This window comes from Bidens hawaiensis, unplaced genomic scaffold (assembly GCF_021521415.1).
Source record: "Bidens hawaiensis isolate Kalapana, Puna unplaced genomic scaffold, B.hawaiensis_p1.1 tig00012615_1, whole genome shotgun sequence".
In the NCBI taxonomy this organism is placed as follows: Eukaryota; Viridiplantae; Streptophyta; class Magnoliopsida; order Asterales; family Asteraceae; genus Bidens; species Bidens hawaiensis.
In genome coordinates, this window is record NW_027492038.1 from 540,820 (window position 1) to 564,456 (window position 23,637).

At 38.3% G+C, this 23,637-nt stretch overlaps 2 protein-coding genes across 2 annotated transcripts; both read left to right on the forward strand.

Moving 5' to 3' along the window:
* LOC143541618 (outer envelope membrane protein 7-like) lies at positions 1–243 on the forward strand. Its single transcript, XM_077034394.1, has one exon. It carries the CDS (start codon positions 1–3, stop codon positions 241–243), a length of 243 nt encoding a protein of 80 aa, XP_076890509.1.
* A 9,616-nt stretch (positions 244–9,859) lies between these two features.
* On the forward strand, positions 9,860–12,394 carry LOC143541600 (putative F-box protein At2g36090). The gene is made up of 4 exons (XM_077034382.1): positions 9,860–10,485; positions 11,213–11,315; positions 11,416–11,602; positions 12,007–12,394. The coding sequence occupies exons 1-4, from the start codon at positions 9,954–9,956 to the stop codon at positions 12,298–12,300; spliced, it is 1,116 nt and encodes a 371-aa protein (XP_076890497.1). The 5' UTR covers positions 9,860–9,953; the 3' UTR covers positions 12,301–12,394.
* Positions 12,395–23,637: the final 11,243 nt, after the last annotated feature.

The following is a 23,637-nucleotide window of genomic DNA, read 5'->3' on the forward strand; positions in this document are numbered from 1 at the left end:
ATGACTAAACCAGACTCATCGCCTCTCAAACAAGTCGTGGTGGTCATCGGAGCCCTAGCCTTCGGCTGGGCTGCGATTGAGTTAGCCTTCAAGCCATGGCTCGACAAGGCTCGAGCCTCCATCGATAAGTCTGATCCTGCTTGTGATCCTGATGATACTGCTGTTGGTGGTGTGGACACCGAGGCTAAGGTGTCTGTGGATGAACTTGTGGCGGCCGCTGAAGAAGCGATATCTGATGATTGATTAGTAAGGGTTTGTTGTTCTAATTCAGATATGTGACTTTATATTATTATATGTGATGTGTTGTAAGGTTTTATCGTTTGAAATTGATTAATTTTGATGAATCAATCTTATAATCTGTTGTTGGTTATAGTCTCTGTAATGATATTCATTCGTCATGTAAATTATTTGATGAGAAAACACGATGCAAACACCCCCCAAATTTGTTAGTTTTCACTTTTCAGACGACTATACCAAATACCCTTTTTATAGGACGACTTTATTGTATTTAAAGATTAAACTATTGTTCTCAAATTTAGAGAACCATGTATGTTGCCTCACTCTAGCCAACCTATGTCGTTGGCTTGGTCATTCTCGCGGGAAAACCATACGGCTGTCTGTCCCGTAACTCACGGTTAGAGGTGTAAACAAGCCGAGCCGCTTGTGAGCTACTCGAGCGGCTTGTGAAAAAGCTCGGTCGAGCTCGAGCCTAAAAGGAAGCTCATTTAACAAACGAGCCTGAGCCCGATCTTCACTTATCGTGCTCGAGTCGGCTCATGAGCCTAAACGAGTATGTCTAGATTTTTAATGTATATATTTAATAATTATTAGTTAATATATATATATATATATATATATATATATATTAATAAAAATAATTAAATAATATATATTATTTTATACATAAACTTATAATTGAAAGAAAGATATATAAAAATAATTATAAACCTACAAAAATTAATTAAGAAATAGTAAACCAGCTGAACTCGAGCTTCGTGTAAGTCAAGCGAGCCAAGCTCAGGCTCAGCTCGGCTCGTTTGCACCCTGCACACGGTGGGATGAAAATCCGGATGGACTCGAGATTTGAACTAGCAGTCTTTACAGAATGCTCAACTCAAATTCTTAATTCCACAATCAACCAAAAATGATACATGTGGGAATCGAACTAAGGTCTCCACTAAAAAATCTAAGCCTTTTATCATTATGCCACAAGTGTCTCCACTAAAGAATCTAAGCCTTTTATCATTATGCCACAAGTAATGAATAGACACATACTTTTTAACTAATTGTTATTGATTTGATTGATTTTTAGCGTATGTATACAAGGAATCATCAAAGGAGTATACGCGTAACGCGTGCACATTTTGAGGTGTTCTTTTAGCCAATGTTTTAAAGCCGGTTTTTTACTCGTATCGGATTGAACTAAAAAATGGTACAACCGGTTGAACCGGGTTATACCGGGAGGTTCAATCGGTTAAATAGTTTACCTTATAATTTCTTATAAATGCAACTTCAACTTCAAAAATAACCTAAATGTAAATGATTCCATAATAAAAAATAATCCATATTAAAAAAATAATTCAAAAGCACTCAATTTTAAAAAAAAAGTCCTAAAGTTTAAACATCTGACGTTAATTGTTGGGCTAAAAGTAATTTTGATAAAATATGGGCCGCAAATATTAAAATTTTCTCGGACTTAAAACCGGTAGAAACCGGTATTTTAGAAAAACCGTCGGTACGATGTTCTAGCAAACCGACCAAAGATACCGGTCTCAAAATACCGGCTTGCTGTGTGAAATTCGGTTTAACCGGCCGATTTGAACCGGTTTTAAAACAATGCTTTTAGCTTGACCTTACAAGGGATGACAATGAGCCCGTTCGAGTAATCTCACCCCATTTGTTCCGTCTTAAAACCCGTGGTATCTATGTCGACTATTAGGTCTACACGTGAGTTTTGGGTATATTTTACACTGTATATATTTAAAATAAATCGAGTTGGTCCTTGATTAGGGATATGCTATATCGAGTAAACAAATATATCTTATCGGGTTAGCTAAACGGGTATATTAGCAAGAGTTGGATTCAGATAAGAAGTTTGATTATTTTAGGAAAACTAGGAACGAGGACGTTTTGGTCTGCTCCTTTGTCTCAAAAACTTACTTAATTTAATTTCTAAAACTTATTAATTTAATCATTAAAACCCACTTACATCTTTACTCATCTTCTACAACCATCACCGGTCCACCGCCCACCACCGCCACAACCGTCACCCACTGCCACCACATCACCGGAAAGGCGTCGAATTTTTTTGCCGGAAAAGTCATTGGAACTTTTTGGCCGGAAAAGTGACCGAAATATTTGCCGGAAAATTTCTCTGAAACTCACCGGAAAATAGTCGTCGGGAAAGCACAATGGAAAATACCATGATAAAATAACACAATGGAAACACAACTTTGTAAAACACAATTTTGTAAAACATAATTATTGTAAAACATAATTTGTAAAAAAAACCACTTATTTTTTTATTTTATATTCAATATGGTACCCATATAAAAGATAAAAAACACTCATTATTATGGTGATTTTATTTTTTTTAAATATTGTATAAAAAAGCTATGGATGTTTAAATTGACGAGGGAATTGACATGTGTCTTGTATGTGGTGAAAAAAAGTCAATAAATGTGTTATCCCTATTATGTCATTCCCCTTATTTAACAATTGATTTTACCTATAAACTAATCTCAACCATTCATGTCCAAAACTAATGGACAAGATTGCTTCTTGTCTCTCTTACCTAGACCATACGGTCCATACTTCCTATTATAATTTTATAACCTAACCCATATTAGCAATTCCCATATTCGTAAAAAAAATAGAGTAATTTCATACCCTATTAGAGACTTGATTACCCAATCCTATGCTCGTCTCTTGCATCAATTTCCCATGCACGAGGATGCTAAATAAAAGTCACATGAAGTCTCAATAAGCGTTTTTTAATTTAAAAAAAACCACACACATAATTTAACTCAAACAAAAATAACACTAATAATAGTAGTATTGAATCACTACTGATAGTCTTTAACTTTATCTTATAATTGGGTGTGAATGGGTGTATCTAGGTAGCTAGTCATTAGTTAGAGCATGTTTGGTATTGAATTTGAAAAATGCTTATTTGCTCGCTGGTGCTTTCAAAAAGCCCATAAGTTAAAATATGTTTGGCAATCACAAAAATCTTTTTAATTTAGCTTTTTGAAAGGGTTAAAAACAGTTTCCAAAAACTTAAAATCCTGACCCTTTTAAAAAATCCAATAAGCATTATTGTTATGATTGTTATTATTATGTGTATTACACTAATAATAGTGATTAATAATATCAACGATAATAAATTATTGTTACTGTATGTTGACAAATGACAATATTATGATTTTTATATTAAAATATATGCACAACAAAGAATTTGTGGGTTTTCAATTGTCATCTTCCCTGCTTTGAGTCTTGACCCCTAACACTTAACTAACTTAATTAAAGAACAAAATTAGGTTTTTCCTTTCTATTCTAGCTTCAATAATTAGTTAATAATCTATTAATCAATCACCTACCGACTTAATTGATTTTTAGGGCTTAAAATCCGCAAGGGCTAAACGCTCATTTACAAAAAAAATCATCAATTCTAAAAAACCGCTAATTCTAAATGCAACTATACTAGACGAAAGATCAGTATAACAAAAAGAGATGGGTGTACATTTAGTATAACTCTCTTTGAGAGTGTTCCTTTAACATGTCACTTTAATTAAACTTTATAATTTAGGTGGTCATGTGGAATGGAACATCTCGCATATGCTTAACTTAAGTTTACATTTGGGAGAGATTAAAGTTAACAGTCAGACCTTACAACGTCTTTACATTGTCAGTTTTGTGAACTTGCTTAACTTACAACGTCTCTAACTTAAGTATACATGAAACGTTAGTGTTTTAAACCAAATAATGAATGATTCAAGGTTCTAAGGTTGAAATGTCTTTGTTTGTTTTGTTATTTTTAATATTTATACATTTAGCTATATGTTTCTCTCAAAAATTAATTTTTCTTTATACCAAAAGCCAAACGTTGTAATCTTGTACTATATTTGAAAGATTAGGAACCAAGAAACAAACAATAAAGTGAATAAACCATCTTTATAGCGCAATTGATGAGGGTGGGTGTGGGATGCATCATCCATATACGATCATACCTATCAAGAAATAATAAACAATTATTAATGCTACATGATTGAAAGAGTTGTTAATCGATTAGACGTCCTGTTAATTGATGGATCTTTATCATCCTTATGTGATCGATGTCTATGAACATTGAAGGCTTGGTTTTTACAACCAACTGAAGAACTATGATTTATGTATTTCGTACGGAGTGACCCGATAGCAAAAGACCACTGTTAGCTGGCCCTGTTGAATCAATTTCAACGTGTGGAATTAATTATACAAGTCCCAAATTCATCTACCACATAAATGATGGACTGTAAAACTTACTTGATGGAGAAGATTCGTCTCTCTGATTGTTGGATGAAGATAAAGCCATAATGGTGATAGTGTTAGAGAGTTATGTGATCGTAAGAATGAAGAAACGATCGTTGCGTTGTGATAGTTGAATTAGGGCAACGAATCAATAATCTTTCAACCACCATGTTTACATCTTGACCCCTTAAGGTATCAACTTCTATCAAATTACATACCTTAGTTACGGGGCTCCATACATTTAGTCCATATAAACATTAAATGGTCAAAAGCCACATAAATATTTCTAGGCGCAACCCAGTCGTACGAAGTCCTTAAACACCTCCAACTTATCTGCATTTCCGGAAAAACCCACCTGTCCGAAGGCCCAATGGTGGTGAAATCTGGACGACCTCAGGATTGAACTAAAGATCACAAAGATCCCTATCTTCCTTCATTGAGCCACCCACACATACCCCCCCCCCCCCCCCCCGCGGGAAAGTATTGTATGTAGGGATTAAACCTTGGTTTCCATTGAAAAACTCAACCTACTTATCACTAAAGCACATTGGAATTAGAGAATTGGTGTTAGAATAATTTTCACATGTCTTTATTAGGGTTGTAAATGGACCTAATCGAACCGGACGAGACCTTGTCCGTGTTCGCCCATTAAACTTTTGTCGGACAAACGGACGGCTCACGAACACTCTACCAAACAAAAATTCGTGTACGTGACCGTCCACTAAGGAATTGAGTTTGTCCGTGTCTGTTTGTGTCGCTTCGTTAATATTGTAAACAGACACTAACGGACAAATGAACACTAACGTACCCTGATGGACATCTACGGACAAACGAACACTAACATACATTAATGAACAAACATACATAAACCGTTACACATTAATTAATTTAAAAAAGTATGATCATTACGAGACGTTCACAAACACTACTAAACAAACACAATCTCTGTCTCTGTCCCTGTCCCTCCATTAAGCTTACCGAATGAAAATTTTCCGTTTAATCCTGTTCACTTATTAAACGGACCAACCATTATAAACAAACTTCTCGCCGAACATATTTAGAAAAGTTTGATAAGATGTTTGTGGTGGACCCGAACAACAGAAACCGTTGTCTATAATATCACCTTCACCTCTATTCATTTCATTCCCAAATTCCATAAACCCTAAATTAGCCAACCTAACAATCTTCAAATTGCGTACCAATTTCATCACCGGATAACCGTCAACGGCGTGTTATTCACTTATCATTACGTCTCCGATCAAAGCCTGTTTACCGGAGATGCGTTTTCCAACGATTCTGTTAATGTTATGTTACAATTAGGGTTTGAGTTTGTTACTGTTTGCAATTCGCGTAGTGTTGCTATTGGATCAATTTCCGTGTTATAGTTTTTGTGATTATCGAATTTTGGATTTGTAAGGATTTTAGGGCTCAATATATATATATAATAATAATACAATGGAGACTGTGACAGTGAGTATGATGAATATGTAATTGGCCTTGGTACCTATGAGTGGGCTGTAAACGAGCTGAGTCGAGCCTGATTGGGCTCCGATCGGCTTGTTTGTTTTTAATGATCCGAAATGTTGAGCTCGATTTCAGCTCGTGAAAAGCTCGAGCCAGATTGTTATTTTTTTTTCTAAGAAAAGTTTGTATGTTCACTCATTGATATATATAAAAACAAAAAAAAAATAATATTTTGAAATACACATAATGTGGTGTAAGGCCCCGAACCCGGTAACCCTACTTTCGTGTTGGATTTACTCATAAACACAGTTCTAAATATCAGAGTTAATTAAAAACTTTACGCGGAATATAAAACTTTCATAAAACATTACAATCAATTCATAATCATGTCTTAAAACCTTCCTCTTGTCTTTCAAAATCAAAACATAACTTATAAAACATATCAGATCTTCAGATGCCAGGCTTTAGTCTTCTGCCATGTGTCCTCCACTCAAGCCAGCTGTCTCATCCTACTCACCTGCGTGCATACTAAAAGTCAGCTACGCTGAGTGAGTTCTAGTTAATCATACAATATCATACAATACCTTCTTACATACATACGTACTTAACCTCATAACTTTCTTTCATACACACATAAGTACTCATACCTTCATTCTTACTTACATACTTACTTTCTTACTTACATACTTTCTTTACATTCATAATCATACGTTTTAAAGAGCCTTTCGCCCTATAACCTCACAGATATTATAAGGGTCTGGTCCCTAACATCACAGATATTATAAGGGTCTGGTCCCTAACATCACAGATATTATGAGGGTCTGGTCCCTATCCTCACAGATATTGTAAGGGTCTGGTCCCTAACATCACAGATATTATAAGGGTCTGGTCCCTAACATCACAGATATTGTAAGGGTCTGGTCCCTAACATCAAAGATATTATAAGGGTCTGGTCCCTAACATCGCAGATATTATAAGGGTCTGGTCCCTTGGTTTTCGAATATTAGTAGGGTTCGATTCCCTCTTCGTTACCATACAACCATACATCATACCTCGAGTATTATTAGGGCTCGGTACCCTTTTCGTAACCATACAACCATACAACCGTCATTTCCTTCTTTTATTAACTTTACTACGTTCATACACATAAACATACATATCATACTTACCATATTTATAACGTTACAACCTGACAGTACGTGCAATATCCGAAGATCGTTCACGTACCATCAAGCAATCATTCATACATATCACACGTAGAACTCACATGCCATTCGTGTACCTATACACACATACTTACATTATAACATAAGAACACTCTAGGCATTCTTTACCTCATTCATTTAACAACCATACCCCTTGTCGTTACGTGCAATATCCGAAGATCGTTCACGCCCCGACAAGTATTCATTTGAAATATTCATACATCTACGATATATAATATTCGTACCTTTATTTTTAACCTGACAGTACGCGCAATATCCGAAGATCGTTCGCGTACCGACAAACAATCATTCATATCTATCACACATATCACATATGACATACACTTATCACTTAGGATAAATGTATTAACAACACATCAAGTATGCACACAGCCCCGAAAACATAACAAGGAATGGGGCTAGAAACTCACCTGAACTCTGCTTCTTTTTCTGATAGCTGTAAATCCCTTCTCTATCTGAGCTCGGCTGACTGTACAAGTTACACGTATCAATACTCGCCTGATCTAATCTGGTGGCCTAGTATTAGCTTACTTTAACTTATCGCTTTATAATTTATTTTCTAATCAAACTTGGCTTTAGGCGAAGTTAACCCTCGGGCGAACTTAGCTTCGGCGAAGTTAAACCTTAGGCGAACTTGGCTTCAGGCGAAGTTAAACCTTAGGCGAACTTGGCTTCAGGCGAAGTTAAACCTTAGGCGAACTTGGCTTCAGGCGAAGTTAAACCTTAGGCGAACTTGGCTTCAGGCGAAGTTATCCTTAGGCGAACTTGGCCGTAGGCAAAGTTATCCATAGGCGAAGTTACGCTTGAAGGCGAAGTTCATCAGGCGAACTTAATCTTGCAGGCGAAGTTATCGCGCTGCAGATCTGTTTGCCCATAACTCCTTCGTTTCTTAGCCATATAACTCGATTTTGGTACCCACGGAATCGTATGATCGGCGCCTACAAATCCCAACCATCAAATCGGCCTAAAATCGACGTTTTAGGGGTCCGATTTGGGCAGTTTGGGTTTCGGGTCCGGTTAACCCATCCAATCCTAACCATTTCCAGTAATATTAGCTTTGTTGGATTTGTTCTTACCTTACCAACTCAGATCTATCAACAAAATCTCGGGTCTCGGCTTCGAATCTTGATCGGTTAGAATGTGTGTGTTTTGAGTGTGTGAAGAAAGAAGGTGGAAATGAAAGATATTTTGGGTTTAGGGGATATTTATATCCCTCTAAGCCCACGGACCCGAGGCCCATTCTCATTTAATCCAACACTAGCCCGACTCATACCAACTCCTACTCTATTATTTCCCGATAACCCGAGTAAACTTTCCCTCTATTATTAAGTAATATAATTAATATTATCTTGAAATTTCGGGATGTTACATGTGGAAGTTATAATATATATGTATATATAATAAAATTTTAGATTTGTAATTTATAGGATTTGTTATAACATGAAATTTTTGAAGAATTTTAGGGCACGATTTTGTATTGCAGTCAATTTATACAAGGAGAAGGACTGTTTTACAGTTTTGTTTTGCCAAAAAGCAAAAAAATTAATCAATTACAGTATCAGACAATAACAGCCAATTGAAGGAGGATCACCGCAATAATAAAATGGAATTTGTGACAGTGAATATGAATCTATAATATAAATATCTTGAAGCATAGTTGATATTGAACAATTGGTTCAGTAAACGAGCTGAGTGTGTTGAGCCAGGTTGGGATCAGATCGGCTGTTTTTTTAACGAGCTGAAATGTTGCGCTTGTAAAAAGCTTGAGCCAGCTTGTTTATTGTTTCTTTTTTAAAAAATTTTGTATATTTACACAATTACATGTACTGATTATGTAAAAACAACAAAAATAAATAAAATATTTTGACATACATATAATGTAGAATTTATAAAGAAAAGAAATTATAATTTATATATGTGTAAACTGTGACAGTGAATATGAATATGAATATGTAATAAGAGTATATTGAAGCATACTCCAATATTGAATATATGGCCTTGGCACCCATGATTAGGGCTGTAAACGAGCTGAGTCGAGTCAGGGTGGGCTCAGATCGACTTGTTTTATCTTAACCGGCCGAAATGTTGAGCTTGAGCCAGCTCGTTTATTCTTTTTTAAGAAAAGATTCTATATTTACACATATTGATATATATGAAAACAAAAAAATAACATTTTTGACATACACATAATGTAGAATTTAAAAAGAAAAGAATTTATAATATATATAAAATGAAATTTGTGTTATACTTTTGTATTGTAATTTATATGTATTAAAATTTGGGCTTTAATTCAAACAAGTCAACAAGTCAGCTAAACGAGCCAAAAACCAAGCTTATGTTGGCTTGTTTTTCTAAACGAGCCGAAATGTTGAGCTCGATCTTGGTTCGTAAAATGCTCAAGCTAACTCGTGTATTTAAGAAAAAAAAATAATTTTAAGTTTTTACACATATTGAGGCATATACAAAAACAAAAAATAACATTTTTAACATACAAGTAATGCAGATTTTATAAAAGAAAGAATTTATAATTTATGTATAGTGAAATTTGTGAACTTTTGGGTTAGAGTTTATATACTAAAATTTGGGTCGGGCTGGGCTTGGCTTGTTTGCAAATCGAGCCAACTCGTCTCAGCTTGTTTACAAACCAACCAATTTCGAGCAAGACACAAGCTTTATGAACAACGCTATTTATTTTTTTCAATGCAATTAAATATTGAAATGTATATTTCTCCAGATGATTGGTAAACTATAAATATGTCAATGGGACCTGCTGATACCATGGCGACACTAAGCAGCGATCTATTTTACGACATACTAAACCGGGTAGACGGTGCAACCCTAGCAAGCGCATCATGCGCGTGTGCAGCGTTTAGCTCAATGTCAAAAGAAGAAAGATTATGGGAAAACATGTGTTCTTCAATGTGGCCTTCAACAAACCGAGACGATGTTAAAAACTTAATATCACAAATCGGGGGCTTTAAAAAGTTTTATGCTGATTGTTTCCCGCTTATTGTAAACAAGAATGTTTCTGAGTTTGCATGGAGTGATTATCCCGAGTTTTCTGAAGAACTTACAGAAGCGGAATATTATGGTGATTTTGATGGGTTTCAAAATGTTTCACCTTCTGATTTTGTGTCCATAGTGGATGTTAGATATAAAGATAAAACAATATGTTCTAAGGTTATCTGGGGTATACCGAATGCTAATGGGTTTAATGGTTGGTTCTCTAATTGCCCGTTTCGGATCGATCTGTTTAACTTTACGGGTCAAGGCGATGATCACACAGGTACCTTTTTTTTCTTTATTTTGTATTTATAATTTGTGGGTTGGGTAATGGGTTAAAACGGTTAGTTTTGTATATGGGTAGTGGTAAAATGGGTGGGTTGGGTAACAGTTCGACATATGTAACTTTTATGAGGTCGGTCAAAACGGGCTAAGCCATGATGGATTGGCCCTAAAAATCCCAAGTTCAAATATTAAACTTTTTATAAATAATCTGTGGACAAATTTACAGAAAACACCTTTTAGGTTTATATCTTCAAAACTCACGCGGGACATCCTTTTTGTAAACTGTTTGTAACATATTTTGTCATTTACACTAATTAAATGTTAAAAAGACCAAAATACCCTGACTTAACAGAAAATGTTAACTTCAGTTAGTGTAATTGATGAAATATGTCAACGTCCAACAGTTTACATAAAGGATGCCTAGTGTGGTTTTTTTTAGATAAAGGGTGAAACCTGCAAGTACATATTAACCTAAAGGACGTTATCTGTAATTTTGTTTAATTTGTGTTTTGAAGTATGATTACAGAAACTTATTCTTACAATAGTAATATAATCTTTTGATTAAATCGATTTAGTATAGATGTAACATAATCTTAATCTGTCGGTTCAAATGTAAACGGGCCGAATTTACCACCTCTAGAAGCAACCATCATTAATAAACTATTCTTGAAAAATAAATTTTAAATACAGTTATTGACATTTCTAGCGGGGCTTAATTTCTACAGGTGGCGTCACTCTTTCCGTAGCCGATGGTCTACCGCTGGTAACCTCCATGGAAAGAGAGAGAAAAGACGGGAAACTTTGGCAAGAACTTTGTGACGGGATCAGGTTATACAAACCGACATAATGATACAAAAAACACAAATTGGATAATCATATTCTGGGTATAATTAATTTTGTTATTGTCTCATTTCTTGGTCTAAAATAGGCTGAGTTGGATAGTTGTGAACACAAAAGCCAAAAAAGCAGCCAATTTGTCAAGCTGGAGTCCGTTGGGCGGTCAAAGACACTGGCCCACCGAAAATGACTTTTTGCTTCGGTTTGGGTCAATCCTCCCAGCCGAAGATATTCTTCCTTGTCAAATGGTCGAGTGCATCATCGCCATGAAGTTCCAGGTAAATGTTGCTAGATGAGCCGATCGGGTTGGGATTATCGGACAACGGTCACCCCAACCCGACCCGTTTATATTATCACTGAACAGGGCCGGCTGGTGGGCTGGGCAACCCGGGCGACCAGCCGGGGCACTTAATTTTCGAGGGCACAAATTATTTTTTATAAATACTTTTTTATTTTTTTTTATAAAATAGGTACAAATCTTAATCCTCTTATTAGATATTGGGCCCAATCTTTTTTTACCCATAACCCATTTGAGGTATTGGGCCTACGGGCCTTTTTATTTTGTTACTTGTTAGGGCCTAGGGGCCTTTCTATTTCGGTTCGGTCGAGGCATTTAAATTCTTGGTGACGGCTCTATCATTGAACTTGTAAGACCTATATTATCAACCCGACCCGTTTGCAGGTTACCGAGGCAAGTGGGGTCGAGACAACTCTTAACCTGACTGAACTTTGTATGCAACTGGGTGACATGGAAGGTGCGCATGTTAACGGTAGAAACAGTCTGCTTGTGCTTAATGAAGCTTTGAGTTGTGACAGAAGCAAGAATTATAATTTGGCACTGGAATCCTGTCATTTATATTCAAAAGTGCAAAGTGAAATTAAGGAAGAAAAGATGAGGTATGAAAGCAGGCTGGATCAGCTCTGGATTTTAGGTAGCATAACTGTTTTTGTCACATTATGTTGTTATTTTATGTAAAATTAGATGTTTGGATATTGGTTGTTAATCTTTCTTTTAGAATTTTTGTGCTGTAAATTTTATTTGTGTGTTTTCTAAAGTGTAAAAAAATAAAATAAAAGGTTGGCTATTTCTTATTAAAGCTTTAGTCATGTTCTTACTTCTTAGCAGCGTCCAAAATGCATATACGGGCTCAATTCATTATATCGGGATAAAAAAGAAATAGGCCTTAAAAATAGTGCATGCAGTTGAATATCTTAGGTGGGCCAACTGATCGATCGAGTTGGGCTGGACCTGGGCGTCCATGTCACAGAACCAATTGAATTCAGCCGGGTCTAAATATTCAGCAAATGATAAATCTACCCTCAGAAGAAAAACCTAGAAAAGAAGAAGAGTCAAAAAGAGTTAAGGACAACTTTTACGTTTTTAACTACATGAGTGACAGAAAAATGTAAGTTCGAACTTTAGGGTGTTCATGGTCCCGGTTTTTTTTCTTTTTCTTTTTTTTAACAGTAACAGATAATATCCATTTCCAAATCGGCTTTCATTATATTCAAAATTATTATAATAAAGTAACTGATAATATCCATTTCCGGATAATATCCGTTTGGTTTTGTAAGAAAATTATGGACAGAATCCATAACTACGATTCCGGTTAACAACAAACCAAACTGGTTGGGTTGGCTGAGTTATGGGTGGTGCGTATAATGGTTTGACGGCTCGATTTTAATAAAAGTTTTAAATTGCTAGTTTGTATTTCATAATTCAAAAATAATAAAATATGGTTCTCGAATACAATAGTTACACTGTGCAACTGCGTATTTCAATGATGAAAAAGGAAAAGAAAATGTTACATAGTCTGTTTAGTTTACACTGCGTGTACCAACTTTCAAGCCATCAGGCGAATCATTAAACTCCCTATAACGAACCATATATTAAATCAGACCACTTGCTACACTTTGGGTGGCTCGCTCGGTTTCAATGATTTATGAGCACCCTTGTTTTGGCAGCGGGACAAACTTTATTGTAAACGACGAGTCCAAAGGCTCCTTAGTCGAAGCCCGTTATACATGTAGGAAGATGTTAGATTTACAAGATTTAAAATATCACCGACATGTTTTTGCATGTTTATAGTTGTGAACGTTAGAAAACTTCATCTATTTTTATATAAATTTGTAGTCAAGATAATATGGAAAGTATAATATGAATAAATGTCATATCGTCGAATAATAAATTAATAATAGGCAGGCCGGCAAGTTATATTTGATTAATCAAATTGATTTTTTTGGGAGAATATAAAATAATATATTTTACTCGTGTTATATTTGATAGCTTCAGACAAATTGAGCAACTTATTTTTATTAAAATATTTTCTTGAAAGTTCTTCTAGACGCTTAATGATAAGTTATAGGGCCTACATCCTTCCATTAGATGGCGATTTTTTTACCACCAACTAATAATAATGTGCGACTACTTCGGTAACCAATTGCAAAAAACAACCCCTATATAAATTCGCGATCATACACAACGTTGGCTAGTCTAAAATCCATCATCTCCTGTTCCGGTAAAACCAACCGCCTGAAAGTTCACTGCAATAAACCAGGTTTGAATCAGATTCGAACTTAAGACTTTACGACATCTAACAATCTAACCTAAATCTTCACTTATCAGATATTTTAATAGTTTGCTATTAAGAATTTTAATATGATATTAAAGTTGATTTAATATTTTGTAGCATACCAAACATTTTAACTCCGTAATAAATAAAAAAAGTTGACTTATTTTTTTACAAATAGCTATTATGTTTAGCATAAATATGAATCTATGTTAATACTATTTTCTTATTTTTTATAACTAAAATGATAATAGGCTTTACTGCTTTACATATTTTATATGCAATTATGATGAATTTTAACATGTTCCTATTTTTTTTTAAATGTAAGTTATTAAATTTGTTTAAAAAAAAGCAAACATAATAGACTTATCATTTATAAAAACACCTATGACGGGTATAATGTGTTAAAACGTGTCCAACATCAACTTAGATTGAAAACTCCTAGAATCTTGTAGAATATTTAATATAATAATAATTAGTTTATTATTATAGATAAGATAGTCTTATCTTTAATCCCTAACTATATTTGGTTTCAAATTATGTATTTGAAAAAGGTTAGGATTAGAAACCGTGAGTTTATATATACCCTAGGTTCAATGTGATAGTCATTATTAAGTTTTTCTCGTTAGTCGTTTTCTTAATAAAAGTTCGTGCTGTTGATTCACTTGCACAAAGTTTAACATAGCGGGTCTTCATGGATGACCATTGACCAAGGACGTTGTATTTCATAGGCGGACCGCAAAGATATGGCCACAAAGGCAGTATCATATGGGTCTGTATATGAGTGCTTTTGGAGAGGGTGTTCTTTTGGGCGGATGCTCATGAGGGGGAAGGAGATGACCCCTTTAAATAAAAATGTTCTTTTATGTTAGTTTCTTTCGTTATTAAAAAAAACTATAATACTGCTTATAAAGAATTTATAAAAAAGCATAATTGTATTTATTAGAACATGCTTTTAAATGCTTTCCAAATTTATAAACTTTATAAATATGCAAACTGCTATAAACTTAGTAAAACATAAAGAAAAAAGACTTTATGGTTAAAAAAATATAAACTCTTTAAAAAATTCAAGTTTTGAAAAATAAATATAAAAAGCAAAAGATTAACAAGTGAAGAAACACAAAACGTACCAGGCATAGTTCGGATCGTCTTCTACGGGATGATGTAACCAAATCTCGCTCTCCTCCGTTCAGATCTGCAATGGTTTTCGGGGGTGACTGCTAAGAAATCTTGAGGATCTCTTGTTTACAGACACAAAAATGGTTATGGTGGTGGCTCTTATTGAGAACAACCTTAATAAGGAGGTGGAGACCTCCTTATATAGGGAGCCTCATGGCCACCATCATGGTACCCTAATGGGCCTAGCCCAGTTAGAATTACCTCCACAAAACCCCCTCAGCCCAATAATATTGTATTAGTCCATATAATAAAATAAGCCAAACATAATAAATTAAGATCGTAAGCCGGGTTTAGTACCATACCCCTACAAGCCCCCCAAGTCCAGTGTTGCTCCTAGGCGTGCAAGCGTTTAGGTGGAGCGCTGGACTTCATAAGGTGTGTTAGGATATGATGTGACATCTGCCCCGATCCGACCCGACCCAGGTATCCGTTTCTCTTATCCGATCTCTTTCTTTTATGATTTAATATTTATTTATACTTATATTTTACTTTTAATAATAATAATAATATATTTTCCTTCCCGCCTCTTTCCCTCTCTTTCTTTCCGCCGTCCCGTCCCTCTTCTTCTCTCTTTCCGCCTTCTTTTCTCTCTTGTCGCCGTCCCGCCCTTAAGCCTTGAACCCCCTTATTTTTGTGTCCTTTGTTTCTTCCCGCCTAAGGTTGTCTGCGCAGCTCCACGCGCCAGACTCCTTACAAGGAAGCCTGCGCGAAGACCAGTTGTTCCTGCGATACGCGAGGCGAACAGTTCTCGCAGCGCGCTAAGAATTGTAGTTCTCGCAGCGCGCTAAGAACGGTAGTTCTTCCCGCGACGCGCTAAGAATTGTAGTTCTTCTCGCAGCGCGCTAAGAACGGAAGTTCTTCCCGCGACGCGCTAAGAATTGTAGTTCTTCTCGCAGCGCGCTAAGAACGGAAGTTCTTCCCGCGACGCGCTAAGAATTGTAGTTCTTCTCGCAGCGCGCTAAGAATGGTAGTTCTTCCCGCGACGCGCTAAGGATTTTAGTTCTTCCCGCGGCGCGCTGTGGACTGTTCTCTGTCTGCCTTCGCCCTCGCGCGTGCGCCCGATGCTTTCTCGCGCTATGTCTTGAGTCTTTTCTTCTGTTTAATCTAGCCGTTTACTTTTGTGATGTCTTATCTTCTGTGCTGTTGACCTAACCTGCCTTATGTCTGAAAAGCCACTTTTGGCGCAGCATGCGCACCAACCCCATTGGTTGACAGAAAAAGTGACTGACATTATCTTTTGAGATCTGCTTTTCCATGCTTGACCAGTACCTTTATCTGACCCTCCCATGCCTGTTTACTGTTACCTGTCAGCTTTTCCTTTGTCCCCTGCAGCTGCCATATCTTTTGATATCTTTTGCTTTTGGAATCTTTTACTTTTTGGAGATCTTTTCCCCTTTTCTAGGGATTGTGTTCCCTAGGGTTTCCCTATAAATAATAATCTTATTTTCTTTCTAACACATCACACAAACACTTAATTTAACCTTCTCCTTGCTCTCTCTGCCGCCTCCCTCTCTGCCTCCGTCTTTCTACCCTGTTCTGCCCTGCTTTTCCGGTAATATATATATTATATATAATAATTTGTTTAAGTTACTTATTAATTATGCTAACTTATAATCTAGACTTAAAACCAATCGTTAAAACAATAATCTTATTTATAGGTTAACTTGTGCTTGTTTAAAGTTGGTTCTTGCTTTATCTTACACCGCATCGTTTGTCAAGTGAGTAATCTCGTACCTAATCCCTTTTTATTTTTAATGTTTTGGGATGTTCATGTGTTCATACAAACTTAGAGTCTTAAACTTGTTTATGAACTTTAGTCGCGCAGTATCCCATGTGTTGAGGACGTAGACTTGGCTGTTTATTTGTATGTGTGGATCATTAACCGTCTTGTCGGTCTATTCCGCAGTTCTCATGGTACCATTAGATGAACACGGGAGAACAATCGTTTATGATTTTCTCTTTTGTTTACACTTGCACAGTTTTTCTTGTTTGTGAGCTCAATTGTGAGCACTGGCAGTCTATGAATCTTAGAGTTGGTCCCGATCAGATTACACCCTTGTTGAAAACCAGACATACACATGTTGCGCGCAGATTTATTGTTATCTATGTATTGTATTAAACTTGATTTCTCACCAACATGCAAGTGTTTGACGTTTTATTTTAACACATGTTCAGGTTTGCTGTAGCTACTTTTGGAGCTTGTGGACACGTAGGACGTTTTTTACTTTTGGACCTAGATTAAAATGTGACAAGACAAGTTATTATTGTTCGAATATTTTGTCTTATAATATATTGATTTATGTTGATTTATGTTATCTTGTGTTTACGCTGCGCGTGCGTGAATGAATATATTTATTAAATATTGACACCCAATAGTGTCACGAGTAATGAAACAATATGTGGCGCCCCGATGTATAATCCGCCTTTGGTCGGGGTGTTACATATGAGGCGGTTTTTTCCCCTTTCTTCGGCCTTGTCTTTATTGTCTTTGAGTTTTGAGAGGTTTTCTCCATGATGGTGACATGTTGTGATCCTTATGATAATAATGGTGCACTGGCATGAATAAGATATAGCACGCATCATAACAATGGTGGCGCGGGGCCTGATAAAAGATAGAGTGCGCATCTCAATAATAATGTAATGCAACTTGCGCGCGAGGCAGCTTACGAGCTATAAAAATAATGAAGCTTGCGCGCGAGGCGACTTACGAGCTATAAAATAATGAAGCATGCGCGAGTTGCGGCTTATGAGCTATAATATGATGATAATGACTGGCCCACAAGGGCCTCTTCTACGCAGGATGACTATCCCGGCTTGTCTTCAAAATAATAATGGAGGCACAAACAGCCAGATAATAATAATAATGTCATAGGTGCTTGTGCGACTCGTAGCCGAACCTGCAAAAACATATCAACTAAAAGTGGATGTATTACAAGGTCCCCATCCTCGGGCAAATTATGAGGTGTGCCCAACCTACGTTGGCGCGTGGCCGTTTGGGATATTATTAGGCTCCCGACCTTTATGTTTGGCGCGTGGCCATGTGGGATATTATTAGGCTCCCGACCTTTATGTTTAGCGCGTGGCCATGTGGGATATTATTAGGCTCCCGACCTTTATGTTTGGCGCGTGGCCGTTTGGGATATTATTAGGCTCCCGACCTTTATGTTTGGCGCGTAGCCGTATGGGTTTATGAGGATTCCCAACCTTTAAGTATGGCGCGTAGCCGTATGGGTTTATGAGGATTCCCAACCTTTAAGTTTGGCGCGTAGCCGTATGGGTTTATAAGGATTCCCAACCTATAATTAGGACGTCTTCCATCCTTAGGCGAATTATGAGGTGAGCCCAACCTAGTATTTGGTGCATAGCTGTGTGGGTTTGTAAGGATTCCCAAACCTATGTATTCGGCGCGTAGCCGTGTGTTCTGCATTAATATAAGCACAATTTTTTGTGCCATTTCATGCAAATCTTATATACTCATACTTTTCGTTTTGTTTTATTTTGATTGTTAAACCAAAATCAATATAGACAAAAAGTTTGAGGTTTTGTAAAAACTTGTGAAGTAATTCACTTACTTGAGGAATTTGTAACCAAACATGTGCTATTGTTAGCGTTCTGGGATTTGGCCGCGATGATTCCACGCTTCCGACACGAGTGTTCCGTGCCTCTGACGCGAGAATTGTTTTCGCTTTGCCATGAGAATTCCACGCCTCTAACGCAAGTGTTCCGCGCCTCTGACGCGAGACTTCTTTCAGATCGAGGAAGGTTTCCTTGTTATACTTGTAGAGGGGGGTAAATGTCAACAGCTTAAATCCTTATTTTGTTATCATAATAAATATGACTCAAGAGTTGAGGGGGCTGTTTTGAAAATTTGGAAATTAATTCCTCCATCAAGACTTTGTTGTCATGTGACATGTGATGATACTGACAATGCTTACGTTGCACTACTGACATGCTATAATATTATTTATTTAGCTAACTGTTTCTTGTTCGAAGACCCACAAATTTGTAAGGGATGCCGTGTCGGAGCAGAATAAGACCTCCGCCCCAGTTTGTCGATTTTAAAAAGTTGCGTTGCGAAGATGTATGCGTTCTTTAGTGATCGGTGTTGGTCTAACGGAGTGTTGATCTGCGGTGCGCGCATGCATGGAGGCGGAGTGGTGATTCAAGGTCGCGTATGCATGGCGGCGGAGTGGTGATCCGCGGGCGCGCATGCGTAGCGGCGGAGAGTTGAGCGCGCGTGCATGGCCGGGAGTTGAGCGCGCGTGCATGGCGGGAGTTGAGCGCGCGTGCATGGCGGAGAGTTGAGCGCGCGTGCATGGCGGAGAGTTGAGCGCGCGTGCATGGCGGGAGTTGAGCGCGCGTGCATGGCGGGAGTTGAGCGCGCGTGTATGGCGGAGAGTTGAGCGCGCGTGCATGGCGGGAGTTGAGCGCGCGTGTATGGCGGAGAGTTGAGCGCGCGTGCATGGCGGGAGTTGAGCGCGCATGAGTTGAGCGCGCATGCATGACGGAGAGTTGAGCGCGCATGCATGACGGAGAGTTGAGCGCGCATGCATGCCGGAGAGTTGCGGGCGCATGCATGGCGGGAGTTGAGCTCGCATGCATGGCGAAGGGTTGCGTGCGCATGCATGGCGGAGGGTTGCGGGCGCATGCATGGCGGGGGGTTGCGGGCGCATGCATGGCGGGGGGTTGCGGGCGCATGCATGGCGGGGGGTTGAGCGCGCATGCATGGCGGGGAGTTGAGCGCGCATGCATGGCGGGGAGTTGCGTGCGCATGCATGGCGGGGAGTTGAGCGCGCATGCATGGCGGGGAGTTGAGCGCGCATGCATGGCGTTGTAATCTTTCATAGGTGGTAGAATGTTGATCCGCGGCTGCATGCATGCATGGCGGGGAGTTGAGCGCGCATGCATGGCGTTGGAATCTTTCATAGGTGGTGGAATGTTGATCCGCGGCTGCATGCATGCATGGCGGGGTAGTGCATTATCCGCGGCCCGCGCATGCATGATGGTGGAATGCTCATCCGCGGGGACGCATGCATGTATCGTGGCGAAGTCTTCCACTGGTGGTGGAGTTGGTCTACTAGAGGGAGTATGGAGCACGCATAATGCCTGCGGGAGGCGGAATCGACCTGTCCTAGTTTTACTCGGAGCTTTCATGTGGTCTGCGGGAAGCCATAGTGGTGGAATTCATTCGCCGGAAGTTTTGCACGTAGCTCGCGGGAGCCCGAGGCGGTCCACCAGATGCTTTGGATTACCGTGATTGTTGGTGAATATTGTGTTGATCTATCAGAGCTTGCATGCGAAACGAGAGGGTCCCGCCATGAGTGATTAACACGCCATCAATAACTTAACCTGCCGGAGTCCGAGGTTAACTTCTCTTCCCGCAGGTGTTGATGGCATTGCCAACCCGCAGGTGTTGATACGCGGATCGCGGCTATGATCCGTGGGTGGCGTTGCCAACCCGCAGGTGTTGATACCCGGATTGCGGTTATAAACGGGTTTTTTCCTTCGCACGTGTATAAACTTTCTTGGACATTTTATACTTTGTAAAATTTGCTTTTTATCAAGCGCGGTGCAGACAAGCGGACTCCATGGATCTAACAAGTTAGAGGTGCGGCTCCTCGGCGGAGGTGGTGGGTGATCCTTAACGGTGTGCATGCATGGAAGCGGAGACTTGATCTCCGATGGCGCGTATGCATGGCCGCGGAATCTTGATCCTTGGTAGTGCGCATGCATGGCGGCGGAGTGGTGACTCGTGGGCGCACATGCATGGTGGCGAAGTCTTGATCTTAGGCACTGCGCATGCATGGAAGCGGAGACTTGATCTCCGGTGGCGCGCATGCATGGTAGCAGAATCTTGATCCTCCGCAGTGCCCTTGCATGGCGGCGGAGTGGTGACTCGCGGGCGCGCATGCATGGCGGCGAAGTCTTCTGCGCAAAACCAAAGGCATAGAGTCGTCTTCTGACCCACATGGTGGTTTCCGCGGGCGCGCATGCATGGCGGCGGGGTGGTGACTCGCGGGCGCGCATGCATGGCGGCAGAGTCTTCTGCGTAAAACCAAGGACATAGAGTCGTCTTCCGACCCACATGGTGGTTTCCGCGGGGTCACATGCATGGCGGCGGAGTGGTGACTCGCGGGCGCGCATGCATGGCGGCAGAGTATGGATATAATGGTACACAACCTGTCATTCTCCTGTGTATTCCTTTTTTACACCCAATTTTTGCTTTGTGACTATAGATCTAGAACTTATTCCAGCATTGAACACTGAAAAATCAGATCTGGATCCGGCACCCATTGCGTATGAACGCAGATCTAGAGAAACAAACAAGAATATCGAACGTAACTGTTGCTCAAACGGAATCAGATCTGAAGGAATTAGACCCAGATCTAACCTCCGTCACTCTAGAAACACAGATCAGGCATGAAACGGGGAAGATTGAGGTGTGGTTCGTTACCGTCCCACGGATGGCGCCAATGAAGAAACACAAAACGTACCAGGCATAGTTCGGATCGTCTTCTACGGGATGATGTAACCAAATCTCGCTCTCCTCCGTTCAGATCTGCAATGGTTTTCGGGGGTGTGGAGGTGACTGCTAAGAAATCTCGAGGATCTCTTGTTTACAGACACAAAAATGGTTATGGTGGTGGCTCTTATTGAGAACAACCTTAATAAGGAGGTGGAGACCTCCTTATATAGGGAGCCTCATGGCCACCATCATGGTACCCTAATGGGCCTAGCACAGTTAGGGTTACCTCCACAAAACCCCCTCAGCCCAATAATATTGTATTAGTCCATATAATAAAATAAGCCAAACATAATAAATTAAGGTCGTAAGCCGGGTTTAGTACCATACCCCTACAACAAGTTTTTTTTTTTAAATAAAAAAATCTTAGATGATGGCACAAAGTGTTGCTAATGTCCTAAGTCAAGTATTTTGGAAGAAGCTAGAGCACATGGTACACTATCAAGAAGAAACATTAAACTCACACCAAATATTCCAATCTAGCTAAACAATTGCACTTTAGCCATAATTTTAATCCACATATAAATCTGATTTTCTGTTAATGTTGTTACAGATTCGATTGTTTTTCGCTTTCAACCAAGCCATAACGCTCTCAAAATAATAGAATGTATCTTTTCTTTATGGTTTATTCCCCATCACATTCGTCTGTAACCAAAGGAGGTCCTTAACCGTGTTCTCCATAGCCACCAAGAGTTTACACCAAGGTCTGATCTTGTTCGGAACTTCAGTTGCGAATTGTCGGTCACGGGCAAATTATTACATATGTTCATTTACATGATGTTTTATATTCTTGCAATATCAAGATAAATATTCATCAAAATATTCTACACAATCATAAAAGTTATTTTATTTGAGGTGATTTAACTATGAAGTATAAATAAGGTTCTAAGTTTCAACAATTGATGCTGCCTGTAATATAACTTTTATTAAGAGTAAGACAACGATAATTCTGTGTATGAAAATTGACTTTTGTTAGTCAACGCAAGAATATCAAATTTCATTCTATGAGCTGGGAATTCTTATATAGTTTTATGACATTCCTTCTTTAAATAAATCTAAACAATATGTCGAGTCTATCATAATCTCTATTTATTTAAGATTGGCAAGGCTTATTTCTTTTATTATTATTATTATTTTATGAGAAATAAAAATGAATCATTATGACGTCATATAAATATTTGAAAGTTAACCAGAAACTCATATAGTTACGAGAAAACTAATGTAACAAATTAACAATCAATTTTTTTTTTCAACTTTTCTAATAATAACGTTAGAAATGTACAAACAATTAAAAGAATTATATTCAACTTAAGAAGTTGTATATATATGTAGCTCATTAAGTTCTATAGTTGGTTTATCTTGTTTTGTTGTACGAGACTATGAGGTATATAGATATATGTAACTTTGTGAGGTACAATTTTTTTTTATAGTTTTTTAATCTTTTAAACGTTGCTTTAATAATATAAAAAATTGATTGACTTCTAGTATTTTCTCGGTTTTTTCGTATTTCTTTTAGTTTCTCGTGATCACCTAGAGCATTTACAACTACAAACCGTCGCACCATCGTCACATCATTCCAAATTTTCTCAAAAATCTCACTTCTTTTACAGCCACAAACTCTATTAAAATAATATTCAATTTGTATAATATATATATGTGTGTGTGTGCGTGCGCGCGCCACATCACCCGTCCGTTGCAGGTTTGCAGCAACAAACCTTCCAAGTCGGACCTGGCTCCACAACGGACATCGGGAGTGATGCTTGTTATGAATGCTCTTATGTCCTAATGTAACCAAAACGACCAGTTGAATACCAGTAGTCGGTTTGTCAGGTAATAAACAAATAAACAATAATAACTTGTTACATGAGAATTGGCTTTCGTTGGTCAACGGGAATAAGCAAGTTTCATTCCTTGAGCCAAGAATTCTTTTAGGTCACTCCATCAATAATTAAATCAAAATGATATCACTTTATATATAACAAATGAACGTAATCTATATTTATTTAAGGAATAAAGGGAGACGATTTTGCACTCTTTTCTT

Bases quoted from the DNA above. Each gene is read 5' to 3' on its own strand.
- LOC143541618 (XM_077034394.1), top strand. From the start codon at position 1: ATGACTAAACCAGACTCATCGCCTCTCAAACAAGTCGTGGTGGTCATC.
- LOC143541600 (XM_077034382.1), top strand. From the start codon at position 9,954: ATGTCAATGGGACCTGCTGATACCATGGCGACACTAAGCAGCGATCTA. The intron at 10,486-11,212 runs GTACCTTTTTTT...TAATTTCTACAG, and splicing joins TCAAGGCGATGATCACACAG to GTGGCGTCACTCTTTCCGTA. The intron at 11,316-11,415 runs GTTATACAAACC...GGTCTAAAATAG, and splicing joins GAACTTTGTGACGGGATCAG to GCTGAGTTGGATAGTTGTGA.